The sequence below is a fragment of the Olea europaea genome, chromosome 14, assembly GCF_002742605.1.
Source record: "Olea europaea var. sylvestris chromosome 14, O_europaea_v1, whole genome shotgun sequence".
Classification (NCBI taxonomy): Eukaryota; Viridiplantae; Streptophyta; class Magnoliopsida; order Lamiales; family Oleaceae; genus Olea; species Olea europaea.
The window spans coordinates 2,230,236-2,248,143 of record NC_036250.1 but is presented as its reverse complement, the minus strand read 5'-3'; the positions used below and the strand labels follow the sequence as shown (position 1 = coordinate 2,248,143).

General features: G+C 33.6%; 2 protein-coding genes across 2 annotated transcripts; both read left to right on the top strand.

Moving 5' to 3' along the window:
- Window positions 1–375: 375 nt before the first annotated feature.
- Window positions 376–3,505, top strand: LOC111409374 (protein LIKE COV 2-like). Its single transcript, XM_023039428.1, has 3 exons — window positions 376–647; window positions 3,304–3,356; window positions 3,463–3,505. Exons 1-3 carry the CDS (start codon window positions 492–494, stop codon window positions 3,503–3,505), a joined length of 252 nt encoding a protein of 83 aa, XP_022895196.1. The 5' UTR covers window positions 376–491.
- A 6,917-nt stretch (window positions 3,506–10,422) lies between these two features.
- LOC111408763 (protein LIKE COV 2-like) lies at window positions 10,423–16,730 on the top strand. The gene is made up of 7 exons (XM_023038531.1): window positions 10,423–10,698; window positions 13,355–13,407; window positions 13,514–13,623; window positions 14,007–14,174; window positions 15,048–15,145; window positions 15,786–15,912; window positions 16,267–16,730. Exons 1-7 carry the CDS (start codon window positions 10,543–10,545, stop codon window positions 16,365–16,367), a joined length of 813 nt encoding a protein of 270 aa, XP_022894299.1. The 5' UTR covers window positions 10,423–10,542; the 3' UTR covers window positions 16,368–16,730.
- The last annotated feature ends 1,178 nt before the right edge of the window (window positions 16,731–17,908 follow it).

The following is a 17,908-nucleotide window of genomic DNA, read 5'->3' as shown; positions in this document are numbered from 1 at the left end:
CGTTTGATACTTTAACACATCAACTCTTGTTAATGAATGAAAAGACGTCAATATAATATATTTTTCTCAGTAAATTAAGCCCCTGTTTGATTTTCATTACATTACATTACATTACATTCTATTTTTCTCTCTCCTATTTTCAACCACACAATCTTTCATAAAATAATATTACACATAAATCGAAAATTTTTCTTTCTTTTTCAACCACTCATTTTTCAAAAAACACTATTCTATACATTAAATTTTCCCTGTAATGGGGGCCAAACAGGGGCTAAACTGAAACAATGAGGCATAAAAAATTAAGGGCACATTAGAGAAAGCAACTTATTACTAATTAGCATTGATGCAAATTTTCATAATTATTTTGGCATTAAATTATTAATATAAATGGCGCAAAGTGCTATTTTTCCCGTCGATTTGAGGGTTATTGGAAATTACCCAAATCTTGTTCTGTTTGAATTCAACGATTTTTTCTGCGAAGTGAGATTGAAATGGCGGAGGATGGTAATAATCGTGCTAAGAAAGAGTCAACTTTAGTGCCGAGTTCTTCGAATTTGCCGCGTCAAACCCAAGACATTGAAATTGAAGATCCCGACGATCCCGTCAAATCCGTTCCTAATTCCGCCAATAATTCATCTACTCGCGAGGTGAATAATCACAATTTACTCTCCCTTTACACGCTCAAATGCATATACAAATTAATCTGATTTTCCCCCCCTAAATTTTTTGTGGATAAGTTTTCTAATATTGTTTTTGAATTTTGTAATTTGGTGTGTTTATAATAATTCCGTTGTTTCGAAGATCTGAGGGGAACCGTTAACTGCCGTGATTCGTGAGTTGTTAGAAATGCACGGGCTTCTGAATTAATTGGTCAAGATTTGGATATTTTCTTGTAAGAGATGAACAGTGTAAGCGCAAACTCAGTGTTGAGTGGGGAAAAATTAAAACTTTACATATTACATTATTATGGGACTTAAATTAATACTTATTACTATAAAAGTGTGAAAATTCCATCTATGCGAGCAAACGGAGTAATGGAAAATATTCAATACACAGTGAATCAAATTACTTTGCTGAAATAGTATTACCAAGCCATTAACACTACCCATGTATGTTGGTGTGTTCGCCCTGGCTTTACATAGAAGGAATTTCATTGAGTAACAGTGGCCAACATGGATCGATTTATTCTTGCTGCAGGGAACAAATCTTATGAATGAAAAGGAAGGCAAGATACTATTACCCTAGAATTTTATTCAGATAGCTCGAGCAAAGGGGAGGGGATTGATTTGATAAATTGCACGAACCGTATTCATCAATAAGTTTAATATCTTTCTTTAGGTAGCTATTTTGGTGTAAATATTCCCATTTTACTACAATTTGTTCAATTGGGTAAATAAAAATGCTGTCTTTAGAGAATAATTCGCATGCCTATATAAGCTGTATTATGTTTAAAAAAAGTGATGGAAATGAAATGTGTGTTTTTTGCCAAGGGTGGATAAGGTTACTGGAGAGGCAGAAGGCCTGACATTCCAGAGTCATTTTGATGTCACTTGATCTAATTAGCAATTACTATGCCATAACATTATCTCGTGTCAGCCATGACGTAGACAAATCATCATCTCGCTTCAGAGAGTAAAATTACAAAAGACAGAAAGAAGAACGAACTACGCTGAGCCCAGAAGCAGTGGCGAAGCCAGGAATTTTTGTCCCAGGCCAACAATATTTGATGGTTGGATGGTAGACAGTCAATAGTGTAGCGGTAACTAGCAAAGAGAGAGGCATTTGAAGAAACAATACAGCTTTTATATTTGAAAATGAATAAAACATTTATATCTGAAAGATTAGTTATCTATCAAGTGTATTCAATATTGTCTTGCTAACTTTACGTGTCCAAAAATTAGCTTGTGCTGTATGCAAGGAAAACTTAACTCTAATGTTTATGAAATTATTGAAAAAAGACTAAATAAGCAAATGGAACTTAAGGTTACAAATTTTCCAAGAAAAAGGACATTTAAGATTGTGGTCGGGAGGATTAGAAGCTTTCTCTCCTAGATAAAGAGTAAAATCTTTACCATTAGGCTGCACAGAGTTTATATGCTATAAGCTAAAGTCTTTTGTTTTATTAGTTATTTTCAAATATAAATAAAAAATATGAAAGAAGAAAAAAGATCGAAGAAGCTTGGGGTCCTGGCACTCAACAAACAGGCCCCTGGCTCCTCCCCCGCCGACAAGAGCTTTAGTGAAATGATAATAATCTTATGAGTGATAGTCTAATGCTTATTTAGTTGTATTTGTGAGATAAATAAAGTGATGACATGTATCATCGAGAACCCTATAGCCCAAACTGTTGCTAAAGAGGTTTTAAGCATTGGAATTTGGGAGATGGCAAAAAAATTGGAGTTTAGAAGTTTGATAATTATGGTACAATATATTTGATCTTAGTTAAACCACTGAGTAAAGATTGCCATTGAATATTTTGTTTAAAATTAGAAACTCTAATTCTATACCTCCAAGAACAAAATAATCTTAGTAAGAAAAAAGGATATAGAAGAACACCAAAGAATTATAAATGTTCTCTTCAATGTAAGATTACGTCATATTTAGTCGCTGTTGTAATTCACTATGATAAAAATAAGTTTGTAGCCTCAATGTGAGATTATGTCATATTTTGTTGCTGTTGTAATTTTTACTATAATGAAAATAAGTTAATAAGAGAAACCTCGCACACGTGCCTCTATCTCTCTTTTGATGATGATTAAGCCCCATTATTTAAAAACTCATTTTTAATCACATATTCTCCTAATAAAATAATAGCATACATTCAAAACTTTTTCCGACTTTTTAACCGCCTATTCTCCAAAAAATCTTTATTACAAAATTTATTCTCCCAAAAAATGGGGCTCAAGCAAACCCTAAATAAATCGTAATGACGGCTTCCTTTTTATACAAAAAATTAGGGCAAAACCGAAGTTGCAAGTTTGAAATTCCTAACTTAAATAATTAGGATCTACAACTTTAACATGTTTATGCTCTTAGAGGTTGTTTAAATTGGAGGTTTGGAGCATTGTGATAAATACTACAGTAAATTGGTCAATCATGCTTCATAGGTTTGATAGCTTTAATGGAAGAGTTTTGACAAATAATCAGTCATATCTGAAGTTTGATGTATTGATTCGTTTTAATTTTGAAATATCTGTTGACAAAGATTTATATTTTATAATAATTGCTCTATCGAGCTCCTGTAGAAATTTTACAGCACAACCGTGACAGTATGTTATATGGCTGATTCTGATACTTGTTCAGGCTTGCTATGCTGTTCTTCAGAGTTGGGTGTCAAAGAAGTTTATGACTGGATGGTAATGAACTTGGAGGATGTTTGGAAGTTAACTTTCTGTATTTTGTTTCCTTTATTTTTTCCCTAACTTCTAATGTACCACATTCTGTTGTTACTTCTTAATGCAGTGTTGTTCTCTTTCCTGTCGCTGTTACATTTTTCGTCACTTGATTTCCACTAACCAAGTTCCTATTCATTTCTAGAACATGTAGTACATTATTAAGGATAATGGTTTTCCCGTAAGTGAAGATAATATCAACATTTCCCTTGCCAATTACTTTGGACCGAACTTCGTTGGCCATTTGAATCTCTTGATCTCTTTCTACTTCTTGATAGGTTTTGAATAAAGATTTATCATATGATACATGCACTATAGTACAAGTATCATACCACCACCAGGGAACCTTTCCATTGATTGCATTTATTTCACTTACGATGGCCACAATCTTTTCTTTTTGAATAAAGTTTATTTTACCTTTGGAGTTGTTTCTTTTCCCGTGTTTACAATCCTTTGCATAGTGTCCAGATTTACCACACACAAAGCATCCTCCTTTAGTCTTCTCCTTGGACTTGTTAAAGTTCATTGAAAGCTTCCTTTTGTAGGACTTTGTAGGCGGTTCAGATTTCTGAATGGCATTGGCTTTAGAAGTTCCTTCCGAAGAATTTTTACTTCTATCACGCAATCTGGATTCTTCTTCAATCCAAAAATGTTTTTGTAATTGTTCCAAAGAATAATCTTCGGAACTATGCATTATTTTCTTCCGGTATCCTTTCCAAGCCCCCGGGAGTTTAGCAATTATAGCCTCCACTTGAAAGGTCTCCGAAATTTCAATCTTTATTGCTTTTAATTTGTCGACAATAACTTGTAACTCATGTATTTGGGGAAGAAGGGGAATATTATCTAAAAATTTAAAATCAAAGTACTTTGAAATTAAAAATTTCTTAGTACCTTCTTCTTCCGCTTTATACTTACTCTCCAAAGCATTCCAAATTTCCTTTGCCGACGTAGTATTTGTGTATAAATCATATAGACGATCTGATAGTGCATTCAAAATGTGACCGTTGCAAATTAATCAATCCTCTTGCCTTTTTTGTCTTTTAGCCTAACTGCTTCGGTTTCTCCATTTGTGGGTTTCGGTAGAGGCGTCAACTTGGGATCTAAGATATAGAAGATATTCAATGCAGTAAGAAGAAACTTCAATTTTTCTTGTCAACGTGTGAAATTTGTGCCATCAAACCTATCCAATCGCACCAAGTCTTGATTCATAAGTTTTATGGTTGTCATTGTAGTTTCGTTCTTCTTAGCAACTTCAAAATTCGTTTGAGATTGATAGAAATAATTTTTCCACCAAGGGGTTAGAAAACGAATTACAAATGTAGATTGACAGAAAATTAGAAGATGAAGTATATAAAACAAATGTAGGAAGGCTCAAACACGATATGTGATCGTTGTCCTCAAACGAATTTTGCCCCCACTAGAAAAGATCATGGTGCTTAAAGGGTCATCCGACAAAAGGTTTGAAGGATTGATCAAGTCTTGTAGAGATTCAAACACTAAGCAACTTGTTTGATTCTCTAAGAACTCAAGAACATAATGGAAAAAAAATATGGATGAAGATGGAAGAAGATGGAAGAAGATGGTTTTTCTTTTCTCTCTCTCTTGTTTGATCTTATAAACATGTAATTTATAAGTATTTTTCATACTATTTTGATGATAAAAAACCACCTATTTATAGCCATGCAACATAGTTTCACGAAGTGGTGCCAAAATTAAGTGAAAGACTGCCAAAAAACCACCCAAACCGACTCCAACGGTCGCTGAACTTATACCATGCGACCGTATGGCGTAAATCCATGGGGTCGCATGGTTAGTTAGAAAATGGCCTCGGTTGGTTGAGCGATGTGATCGCATGGTTTTGAACAACCATCACAGTGACTATGCAGAAAAAATTATTGTAATCATTGGTCACATATCACAAACTTTTACGGCACAGAATTGTTTTTGGAAGTCAAATGCGATCATTTTTTCATCATTGGTTACAAATAACTTTGTTTTAGGTTACACGTCCTTCACATTATGTCACAGAATTGTTTTTTGAAAATTACATGTAATCTTTCTTTTCATCATTGGTAACACATCACTATGTTTTAGGTATCATGTTCTTCACATTTCGTCATAGAACTGTTCTTTAAGCCACATGTCAATTTTTTCGAAGCATTGGTAACATGTCTTTGAAATTTGATCACATGCATGTGCATAACTCCTCAGGTCATAGTTTTGAATCAACAATGACCACATATTGCAATAACAAAAGTCATGTGTTTGAAATCAGGTCACAGTTCCTAGTGTGTGGAATATGTATTTACAGCCATGTAGATTACATAACATTGACCATGTGTGAATGAATTTATTAACAAATAAATATTTAGATTCAAATAAATTTTGCACAATTGAAAAAAATAATGGTCACATATAATGTCAGCCTTGTCATACAAATAAATGTTTCAAATACAAGATGATGAAATAATTTGACCTATCTATATCATGTGCTATTGCAATGTGATATTAGCTCAATGGGATCATATTAGAGTATTTCCTACGGTTGTGACCATATTCTCCACAGCATCCACATTTCACTGTTGATTTTTCTTCTCTGGATGATCTCTTCTTTTTCTCAGTTGGCCTTCCACATCTCCGTTTCTGATTAAGAGCTAACACAATTTCATGTGGTACTTCTCAAGGCATTGTCCATTCGGTTGGATTTCCAACAGGATATATAGAATCTTCGCATACGTTCAAGTATACATCTCGTGTGTAATAATGAGAAAGAAAGTATATGGATCCTTTTTTGTATTTGCAATCACAGCCAATGCGTGTGGAAATGGTAACAAATCAACTTGTAGCATCCTGCACATGCGTGCATATTTCTCAATATTAACAATGAAAGTTAACTTATCACTGTTAACAAAAAACACTGACTGGTTGGAAAAAGAAACTTGTGAGAATATAATCAATGCACATATTATGTCAATTCAAACAAGTATCTACCAAACCACAGTCTTGAGGTGTATGTCACAAATATACATTTTGCAGGTCACAGTTGCACAAATAATGTCACAAAATTGTATGGTCAGTCATAAATATAAGAGGCGCACAAATATACAAATATATGTTATCACAAATATGCATTTTAGGTCACATTTATTCATGTTGAGGTCACATGAGTCATTGTGAGTGTCAAAATAAAAACTTGCCCTCAAGTTCTTTAAATATATACTCATTTTTCTCATCTCGTTGTCATATTTGTTTGTCAACTTTGTGAAAGTCCCATGCCTATTGTCTCTGTGTTTACAAAACCAGTTTTGTATAGTTTGTCGCAATAACTCTATCAAGGATACAATGGGGTAATTTTTTGCCACCTTTGTGACTGCATTGACTGATTCTACGATATTTGATGTCATTGTTGAATACCTATTTTCTGGCATATGGATTCGCGACCACTTTTCAAGTCCAACATCAGCATGCAAGCATGTATTGTATTGGCGATTATCATATAACTAACATATGTAACCATTCCAATGTTTTTGTGAAATAGTACATGCAAGTACTACGGTACCAGGTAAGCGCTAATCTTTTGATTCATTATGTCCAATCGTCGCATGTTATATTTGAACTCTTCCAATGTGTAAGATCTGACAATTGAATTGAAAGCTTGTGTAATATTTTGTCCAGATTTTTCATAATGTGACTTTAAGTTCTGGAGTAAATGATACAAACATATACCATGATAGGTTCCTAGATACACATGATCTATTGTATTATTTATACTATTATGCCGATTTGAGACAAAACACAGTCCTTCTCTGTTCCCGTGCGCATTATTCAAGTTTTTTAAGAACCACCTCCAAGATTTGTCGTTCTCATTATTCCCATTTCAAAAGCAAGAACGAATATACTGTTACTTGCATCTTGTGTACACACTGTGAAAATTGTACCTCCGTAGTGACCATTCAAGTATGTATCGTCAACCACAATTACTGGTCTACAATGTTTTCGATCGCGTATTGATGCACCAAGTGTCATAAAGCAATACTTGATGCGATTGTGACTGTTAACCTCCAAGTTTATGACTGTACCAGGATTCTTTTGTCGAAACATATAGAAAAAGATTGGTCTCTTACCAAACAAATTGGTCGGATCACCCCTTATCATCTTCAAGGTTTGCTCGCGAGATCTCCACACTTTCGAATAATTTAAATAGACCCCATAAGTATGCAACATATTACTGCATATATCATTTGGTGTGTATATAGTATGGGTTGACGTATACTTGTACTTGATGCTAGAGGACACAACTGTAGCTGATAGTTGCTTGTGTGACCCCTAACACTATATTTGATGCACATGTGTGACTACCAATCTTTTGAATCTTAAATAGTTTCGTTTTACCCCATTTCGACGCTCTACATATCCAACTACATCTGTTTTGTGAACACCTCACAACATATTCTCTCTTGTCTAATCATTAAACCATAAACTCAAACATATTCTGTATGATAAAAAATGACAAGCTTACTTTTAAAATATCTTTATCATAGAAGACCCTTTCTTCTTTGACCTCTCTAACATCTACAACATAAATAACTGTGATTTCGTTGTCACATATGTGACCCATATTTTCAATTGCTGCTTCGCAGTCGCAAATGTCTGATGCCATATCCTACAACATACATAGCTCACCAACAACATGTGAATTAACTGGCAGCGTCATAGATGGTTTATCTACCTCTACCTCCGTAACATCAATGATTAATGGATATTTAGCAGGTTCGCACTCCATATCCTTCAGCACGATGTAAGAGAGCACATTGCCATCATTTCTAATCCTGAATGGAGGCAAATCTTCAGCCAATACGTACTTCAACGAGACTGCTACCTTTATAGGATCCAAATCGAATTCTTTCATAACTGTGTCCACAAGGTTTACATGTCTGCAATTTCGATCTATCAACGTTAAAGAAGTTTGAGATGCATGCAACATGCAAACATGCAAATATACCATTTCTACAAATTAAATTTAAATTTAATAGTGGTGTTGTGATGAAAGTATAACGATTGACACATTTTGTATATGAACTCCTAAAATAATAGGCATGCACATTTTTCAAAAAGTCACGAATGAATACATGATTGAAATATAGATCATGTGTTAGACGTCACAATTTTTATACACAAAGAATGAACATCAGTCACGTATACAGAGTGCACATACTATTTGGAGTGTTTACCTTCATGTCACATTTGTTGAAAGAATCATTTTAGGAATGAATATGACTGCTCATCACATAGGTCACAGATCATGTAACACAATTTTCACACTCACATTATGTGCATTAGTCCTATATACGGAGTGCAGTAATATTTTGGAGTGCTTACATTCAGGTCACATTCTTAAAGAAGTCAATCACGAAAATTATGAATTTCACTACGGTTGAGACATACGTCACAAATCATTCATCACACATCTCATATGTAGCCTTCATATTATATTACTCACAATACGCGCATTCATCACATAAACAAAGATCAGGTAATATGTCGATTAGCCTTGGATTAACCTTGTAACGGACAAAATTGAAGCACCTACCTGTATTCTATTTGCTAACAATGATCAGCACTTCTGTGACTAGCATTGGATTTCTTGTGCTGCAAATGTGATTGTATTACTCAATTGATCATCGTAGTATGAAATTCAATGATTATTCTTTTCTCCTGCGATTGTATACGATTTATTGTAAACAATTCGAAAGTATGTGATGCGACGTTCCAATGTGGGTGAAATTGTTCAATTTGTCATCGAAATCAGCAAACACTGTTACCTTCTTTGTTATCTTCGACGACTGAATTAGGTTTTCACCGTGAGAATTCCAAATGCCAGTTGAATTTTTTAATTTTGGAATGTCGATTTTGTACTAAAAGGAGTCTTACTATAGAAGGAAACTATGCATAATTGTAGGAAACGGCTGTAGCAGTGTGTGTGTGTGTGTGTGTGATTTTTGAATCTTCAAACTGCACACCGGATATATGCTTCGTTGTATACTCAATCACTGAACTATGATTTTTTCCCAATATTTTTTCTCTCTCCCCAAAGCCTAGTTTAGTAAAAGCCCACATCAAATATAGAAAGAAGGAGGCAAAATTTCCAGCTTTCAACGCATACACATTGTCTCAATTAGGAAGGAAACATTGTCTCCATCCAAAATTATTTTAATTTTATTTTTCTTCAATAGTGTATATAAAATATTAGAAAAAAAATTAAACAAACATAATAAATATGAATATTTTAATCCCCGCACTGCTCCAATTCCATCTCATATTGTCGCCCAAAAATCATCTATGGACAAGGATAGGGATGGTTGTGACAACATCGTGCCATCCCTTGGAGTTAAATGACAAAAAGGTTAGATTGTTAGATTAAGAGCACTAAATTACTTTTATGAAAAAAAGGTGGTTTCTCAATTCAACATTCAAACCTTGAAAATTGATTCTTGTGCACCATTCATTTAACTTCTCAAATTATTTATCTTTATAATGCACTTAATTGAATGAACATGATAATTAGTTCCGTGTTTTAATAGGCAATACTCAATTATTGTAATCAACAATTTAATTTAGTATATAATTTCACTCCTTTGTACCAATTAGCAACTAATGACCTTTCTTGTCTCTCTATTATGTGTTAACGAGGTCAATAAACAATTAGTCAATAATTGCTTTTATGATTTACAAAAACAAATTATTCAAATTTAATAAAATCAAAACCACAACTTTTAAAAATATCTAAAAAATTTTGATACACCATAACAAAATACAAATTGAGAATTATTGTTATCGTTTAACATCTCGTACCAAACGTTTGATACTTTAACACATCAACTCTTGTTAATGAATGAAAAGACGTCAATATAATATATTTTTCTCAGTAAATTAAACTGAAACAATGAGGCATAAAAAATTAAGGGCACATTAGAGAAAGCAACTTATTACTAATTAGCATTGATGCAAATTTTCATAATTATTTTGGCATTAAATTATTAATATAAATGGCGCAAAGTGCTATTTTTCCCGTCGATTTGAGGGTTATTGGAAATTACCCAAATCTTGTTCTGTTTGAATTCAACGATTTTTTCTGCGAAGTGAGATTGAAATGGCGGAGGATGGTAATAATCGTGCTAAGAAAGAGTCAACTTTAGTGCCGAGTTCTTCGAATTTGCCGCGTCAAACCCAAGACATTGAAATTGAAGATCCCGACGATCCCGTCAAATCCGTTCCTAATTCCGCCAATAATTCATCTACTCGCGAGGTGAATAATCACAATTTACTCTCCCTTTACACGCTCAAATGCATATACAAATTAATCTGATTTTCCCCCCCTAAATTTTTTGTGGATAAGTTTTCTAATATTGTTTTTGAATTTTGTAATTTGGTGTGTTTATAATAATTCCGTTGTTTCGAAGATCTGAGGGGAACCGTTAACTGCCGTGATTCGTGAGTTGTTAGAAATGCACGGGCTTCTGAATTAATTGGTCAAGATTTGGATATTTTCTTGTAAGAGATGAACAGTGTAAGCGCAAACTCAGTGTTGAGTGGGGAAAAATTAAAACTTTACATATTACATTATTATGGGACTTAAATTAATACTTATTACTATAAAAGTGTGAAAATTCCATCTATGCGAGCAAACGGAGTAATGGAAAATATTCAATACACAGTGAATCAAATTACTTTGCTGAAATAGTATTACCAAGCCATTAACACTACCCATGTATGTTGGTGTGTTCGCCCTGGCTTTACATAGAAGGAATTTCATTGAGTAACAGTGGCCAACATGGATCGATTTATTCTTGCTGCAGGGAACAAATCTTATGAATGAAAAGGAAGGCAAGATACTATTACCCTAGAATTTTATTCAGATAGCTCGAGCAAAGGGGAGGGGATTGATTTGATAAATTGCACGAACCGTATTCATCAATAAGTTTAATATCTTTCTTTAGGTAGCTATTTTGGTGTAAATATTCCCATTTTACTACAATTTGTTCAATTGGGTAAATAAAAATGCTGTCTTTAGAGAATAATTCGCATGCCTATATAAGCTGTATTATGTTTAAAAAAAGTGATGGAAATGAAATGTGTGTTTTTTGCCAAGGGTGGATAAGGTTACTGGAGAGGCAGAAGGCCTGACATTCCAGAGTCATTTTGATGTCACTTGATCTAATTAGCAATTACTATGCCATAACATTATCTCGTGTCAGCCATGACGTAGACAAATCATCATCTCGCTTCAGAGAGTAAAATTACAAAAGACAGAAAGAAGAACGAACTACGCTGAGCCCAGAAGCAGTGGCGAAGCCAGGAATTTTTGTCCCAGGCCAACAATATTTGATGGTTGGATGGTAGACAGTCAATAGTGTAGCGGTAACTAGCAAAGAGAGAGGCATTTGAAGAAACAATACAGCTTTTATATTTGAAAATGAATAAAACATTTATATCTGAAAGATTAGTTATCTATCAAGTGTATTCAATATTGTCTTGCTAACTTTACGTGTCCAAAAATTAGCTTGTGCTGTATGCAAGGAAAACTTAACTCTAATGTTTATGAAATTATTGAAAAAAGACTAAATAAGCAAATGGAACTTAAGGTTACAAATTTTCCAAGAAAAAGGACATTTAAGATTGTGGTCGGGAGGATTAGAAGCTTTCTCTCCTAGATAAAGAGTAAAATCTTTACCATTAGGCTGCACAGAGTTTATATGCTATAAGCTAAAGTCTTTTGTTTTATTAGTTATTTTCAAATATAAATAAAAAATATGAAAGAAGAAAAAAGATCGAAGAAGCTTGGGGTCCTGGCACTCAACAAACAGGCCCCTGGCTCCTCCCCCGCGGACAAGAGCTTTAGTGAAATGATAATAATCTTATGAGTGATAGTCTAATGCTTATTTAGTTGTATTTGTGAGATAAATAAAGTGATGACATGTATCATCGAGAACCCTATAGCCCAAACTGTTGCTAAAGAGGTTTTAAGCATTGGAATTTGGGAGATGGCAAAAAAATTGGAGTTTAGAAGTTTGATAATTATGGTACAATATATTTGATCTTAGTTAAACCACTGAGTAAAGATTGCCATTGAATATTTTGTTTAAAATTAGAAACTCTAATTCTATACCTCCAAGAACAAAATAATCTTAGTAAGAAAAAAGGATATAGAAGAACACCAAAGAATTATAAATGTTCTCTTCAATGTAAGATTACGTCATATTTAGTCGCTGTTGTAATTCACTATGATAAAAATAAGTTTGTAGCCTCAATGTGAGATTATGTCATATTTTGTTGCTGTTGTAATTTTTACTATAATGAAAATAAGTTAATAAGAGAAACCTCGCACACGTGCCTCTATCTCTCTTTTGATGATGATTAAGCCCCATTATTTAAAAACTCATTTTTAATCACATATTCTCCTAATAAAATAATAGCATACATTCAAAACTTTTTCCGACTTTTTAACCGCCTATTCTCCAAAAAATCTTTATTACAAAATTTATTCTCCCAAAAAATGGGGCTCAAGCAAACCCTAAATAAATCGTAATGACGGCTTCCTTTTTATACAAAAAATTAGGGCAAAACCGAAGTTGCAAGTTTGAAATTCCTAACTTAAATAATTAGGATCTACAACTTTAACATGTTTATGCTCTTAGAGGTTGTTTAAATTGGAGGTTTGGAGCATTGTGATAAATACTACAGTAAATTGGTCAATCATGCTTCATAGGTTTGATAGCTTTAATGGAAGAGTTTTGACAAATAATCAGTCATATCTGAAGTTTGATGTATTGATTCGTTTTAATTTTGAAATATCTGTTGACAAAGATTTATATTTTATAATAATTGCTCTATCGAGCTCCTGTAGAAATTTTACAGCACAACCGTGACAGTATGTTATATGGCTGATTCTGATACTTGTTCAGGCTTGCTATGCTGTTCTTCAGAGTTGGGTGTCAAAGAAGTTTATGACTGGATGGTAATGAACTTGGAGGATGTTTGGAAGTTAACTTTCTGTATTTTGTTTCCTTTATTTTTTCCCTAACTTCTAATGTACCACATTCTGTTGTTACTTCTTAATGCAGTGTTGTTCTCTTTCCTGTCGCTGTTACATTTTTCGTCACTTGGTGGTTTATTCAGTTTGTTGATGGTTTCTTCGGTCCGATATATGAAAGGCTCGGCATTGACATATTTGGTGAGTCATCGACACCATTTGATGGGTTTTGCAAATTTTTTTTCTAATGCTTTCTTCTTAGACTCATCTGAATGCTGGTAGTTATCAGGATGACTAAAATAAATTATCTTTTTAGGCCAATATTAGCTGAGCTCGTAGCCCTTCTCACTGAAAGCTGAGTTTGCTGCCTTGTTGGATCAAATTGTTTATTCTAAATACTTGTATATGCTGCTATATGAAGTACTGTTTTTTCTTGTTATTTCTGAATTTATTTGTTTATTTATTTATTTGGAATTTATATAGGTACCATAAGTTAATGCATGGGTTGACCAATAGCTAGGTTTTGCTGATTATTTGAAACTGCCATTATTTCTGTTGTAATTGTTTTCTTATTCATGGTGCAGGTCTTGGATTCATCACATCATTAATCTTCATTTTCTTTGTTGGTATATTTGCTTCCTCGTGGTTGGGTGCCACAGTTTTCTTGATAGGAGAATGGTTTATAAAGAGAATGCCTTTTGTCAAACACATATACTCAGCTTCCAAACAAATTAGTTCTGCTATCTCTCCAGGTAAACCATATTTTTACGGTGTTCTGTGATATTTTTGTAAAAATGAGTTGTTTGATGAGAAGTACAGAAAGTAGGCAAGCTGAAATGTCTGTTGCACACCAAAGGGCCAATGCTTCTCTCCTAGGATCCTTAGATAGAACACCATGATGAAAAGAGGCTAATTATGTATCTTCTGTTAATTTCTCAACTATGTACACTGGCAACATTTCCATCGTTATTTCTACTTACTGCATTTGTGTTTTGACTTCTCTCCTTGAAGTACTTTATAGCTAGTACATAAGTTATAGTAAATTGTCCAAGGGAGAATCTTGAACGGTTGCTTCAAACTAGTCCTTAAATGGTGCATAACACGTGGAACATGGAAGATCCTTCCAGCAGGCAGGATCATGCATGGTTATATATGTGGGAGCATCTGCGCACTTGAACCATTTTTCTGTGAGATAGTTAGCTGTCTTCTTGTCATTGGTTTTTTACTCGTGCTTGAATCAATGATGAATTCCGTGTCATACAATATGAGCCTTTGTTTTTCCATTTTGTGGAATCTGACTGTGGCAAGAGCTCAAAAATTCACAATTCTTTGACAAGGCAACCTTTGGCAGATAGAAGGTTATCATTTCCATTTGTGATCTCAAGAAGGGATCCTGATAATTGATAATAATGAATTTCTGAACCCCCCCGGCCCTGCAGGTGCTTCGTAACTGTGATTGTCATCCTGATAATATTGAGATTTGCGACCATTCGTTGTGTTTTCGAACCAAGATGAGATTCTTCCAGAAGTTTTATCCATTGCATTTTAAGACTTGCATGGATATATGTGGGCATCCATGAAAACGTAGAATACATATTGATAAAATTTCATTTCATTTATTTCAGATCAAAATACCACTGCTTTCAAGGAAGTTGCCATCATTCGTCATCCTCGCGTTGGAGAGTATGCGTTTGGCTTTATTACATCATCTGTAGTTCTTCAGGTGCTTGCAATAGCCAGTCATTCAGAATTGTTGCAAATAGTTTTATAGTTAACAAATGAGTTTGTTTCATAATTGCTATTTCTTGTAGACAAGTTATATTTAAATTCTGCCGTGGGCCCGTGGTAACTGAAGTCGTTTGATAACGTATTTTCCTTTTAAAGTGTCAAGTTGCTAAATATGGAACTGTGGTAACTGAAGTCGTTTGATAACATATTTTCCTTTTAAAGAGTCACGTTGGTAATATGGAACTTGAACTAGAAACAATTGATATTTAAATATTATCATAATATTTAACACATAAATGATGTCCCTGCCTCGTATCAAATGATGCCACTTACAGATCTTGTCATCCAGAACAGACTGAAATTGGAAATATGTATTAAAGTCGTATAATTTTACTTGATATAGATTAACAATTGTTACTGTAAATTGTCTTTCAATTCAGTGGTTGGGATCATAAAAGATTGAATTCGAAAATATGTATCTGAGAGTCTTATTATTCAACTTGCACACTTGCTGCTGTAAATCATTTTTCTTTTCAGTTGTTGGATCATAAAAGATTGAATTGTTCAACAAATAGAAAAACCTGCCTTTATTTGGTGCTGGTTTCGTTGGTTTAATTTCCTTTTGTTGGTTACAGAGAGATGATGGAGATGAGGAGTTATGCTCTGTTTTTGTCCCAACAAATCATTTGTACATAGGGGACATATTTCTGGTTAACTCGAAGGAGATCATTAGGCCAAATTTGTCCATCCGTGAAGGCATAGGTGGGGTTATCTAATTTTCATTATGTGCTTCATTGTTTCATTCACCTTTATTCTGAAATTTTCGAGATAAGATGTGATGGAACTTGTATATTTTCCTTATTTGAAATTACTGGTTGATTGCTCTTGAATTTTCTTTCTTCTCCTTTGCATTTTTATATTCATTTTGATACGAACCAAGATCAGAATTTTTGCTGGCAACTGTAGTTTCTTTTTTCATTTTTTATTTTTATTTTTATTTTTATTTTTTTTATGTGTGCATGGGTGGTCCTTGTGTGGAAGGGATGGTGACAATTTTGTTAACCTAAAATAACATTGCACAGCACTCTTTATTTGACTTTCTTCCATTTATTTCAGAGATCATTGTGTCCGTCGGAATGTCCATGCCTCAGGTGATTTCTCCCGTAGAAAGGATTACAAACCAGAATAATATGATCCCTCTGAACGGAATTATGTAGAACAGAACCTTGTTGTCGAAGAATGTTCGACTCGTCCAGTTAACTTCGAAGGCAAAGTTGCATCTCTACTCTTCTGTCTTTCTAGTTGTTGGACGACACAAATTGTAGTTGTGAGTTATGTAGTGGTGAAATATTGTATTTCGTTTTGAAAATTAGTGCACAGAGTTAGGCGTATCCAGGTGGTGCAATGTGTTTTCTTGCAATTGTGATGTTATACTATTTCATTTTTATAGAGAAAATGACAAGAAACCCGTATGCCTATGCTACGGGTCCATAATGCTGGATTTTTGTAATTTTTTGGCATGAAAATTTGTACAATTTCGATACAATGATAATGGTAATACTCCATCTTTAGACGCGTTAGCCTTCTGTAAATTTCAGTTGGGTTCATAAATAGCATTCTGAATCTCGATTATTCGAGAGTCAAATTTTTGTTATTTTTGAGATATGCAACAATCCGAATCCTTGACATAATCAGGATTCTCATCTAGAGTGACACAAGCTAAAGAAGGAAAATCCTTGACATATTCAGGATTCTCGTCAAGAGTAACACATAATATAGAAGGGAAATCATGAAAGATGAGAGGCTGCCATTAACCTATTAATATTAATATATTCAAACAATACCTTTTGGGATTACTTTAAATGTAAGGAAAAGTAGCAGAATCTGGATTGCAAAATTTAAAACTTTGCATATTTCTAGTTATGTTTAAATAAGGGTATATTAGATTATTAATTTTTTTCGTAAAGGGGTTGTTTGGAAAATTCGAAACAAAAGTTTTGCACTTTTACAGTATCCTCAATGAGTTGAAGGAAAGGATTTAAATTTTTATTTTTTTTTATTTTTTATTTTCTGATGGTTTTGGAGATAATTCTTGGAAACACACAGCTCCCTTTTTTTTTCTTTTTTTTTTTAATCCGACATTATAATACATTTCCACAAAATTAGCATTTTGTCGAAATCAGACCGAATTTCAGCAGTTTCAGTTTTGTGCCAGCTTATGTGCAGTCGACAAAGAAACTGAGATTAAGAACAAATTCTATTCCCACCAGTGTCCTCTCCTGTTTGCCAACGAATCTGCATATGAGGTGTAGTTTCCACAGATGCGAACGCTTTCTCATTAATGTATAAAGATCTTGAAATTGTAATTATTTTCTTTTCTCAGATTATTACTTTCCTTTTATGTGCATCATTCCTTCTCTAAGAATCTGCAGAATTCTTGATCCTTCCTTTTACTTTTTTAATTTATATATAGCTCCTTCAGTTTATTTTTTTTATTTTTATTCTTTCAGTAAAATGTAAGTCTTGAAATTGGGTTTGACGTGCAGAAGAAACTTTAGAATTTTTTGTGTTACCAACGAAAAGGAAAATGGACGAAATTCTAGGGAGCCTGACTTATGATGAACATTTATTAAATAATGGTTCAAGTTATCAAATGAATGATGACCGAGAAATAATTATTTATCATACTTAGTTGATATCTGTAAAAATAAAAGTATTGAAGTACTAGTTCAATCGATACATCTTTTTCAGAGAAAAG

What these genes read in the sequence shown, in the direction of transcription:
- LOC111409374 (XM_023039428.1), top strand. Translation starts at nt 492, where the DNA reads ATGGCGGAGGATGGTAATAATCGTGCTAAGAAAGAGTCAACTTTAGTG. An exon ending in ATAATTCATCTACTCGCGAG is followed by an intron (nt 648 to 3,303) that starts GTGAATAATCAC and finishes ATACTTGTTCAG; the next exon opens with GCTTGCTATGCTGTTCTTCA. An exon ending in AAGAAGTTTATGACTGGATG is followed by an intron (nt 3,357 to 3,462) that starts GTAATGAACTTG and finishes TTCTTAATGCAG; the next exon opens with TGTTGTTCTCTTTCCTGTCG.
- LOC111408763 (XM_023038531.1), top strand. Translation starts at nt 10,543, where the DNA reads ATGGCGGAGGATGGTAATAATCGTGCTAAGAAAGAGTCAACTTTAGTG. An exon ending in AAGAAGTTTATGACTGGATG is followed by an intron (nt 13,408 to 13,513) that starts GTAATGAACTTG and finishes TTCTTAATGCAG; the next exon opens with TGTTGTTCTCTTTCCTGTCG. An exon ending in TAGTTCTGCTATCTCTCCAG is followed by an intron (nt 14,175 to 15,047) that starts GTAAACCATATT and finishes CATTTATTTCAG; the next exon opens with ATCAAAATACCACTGCTTTC.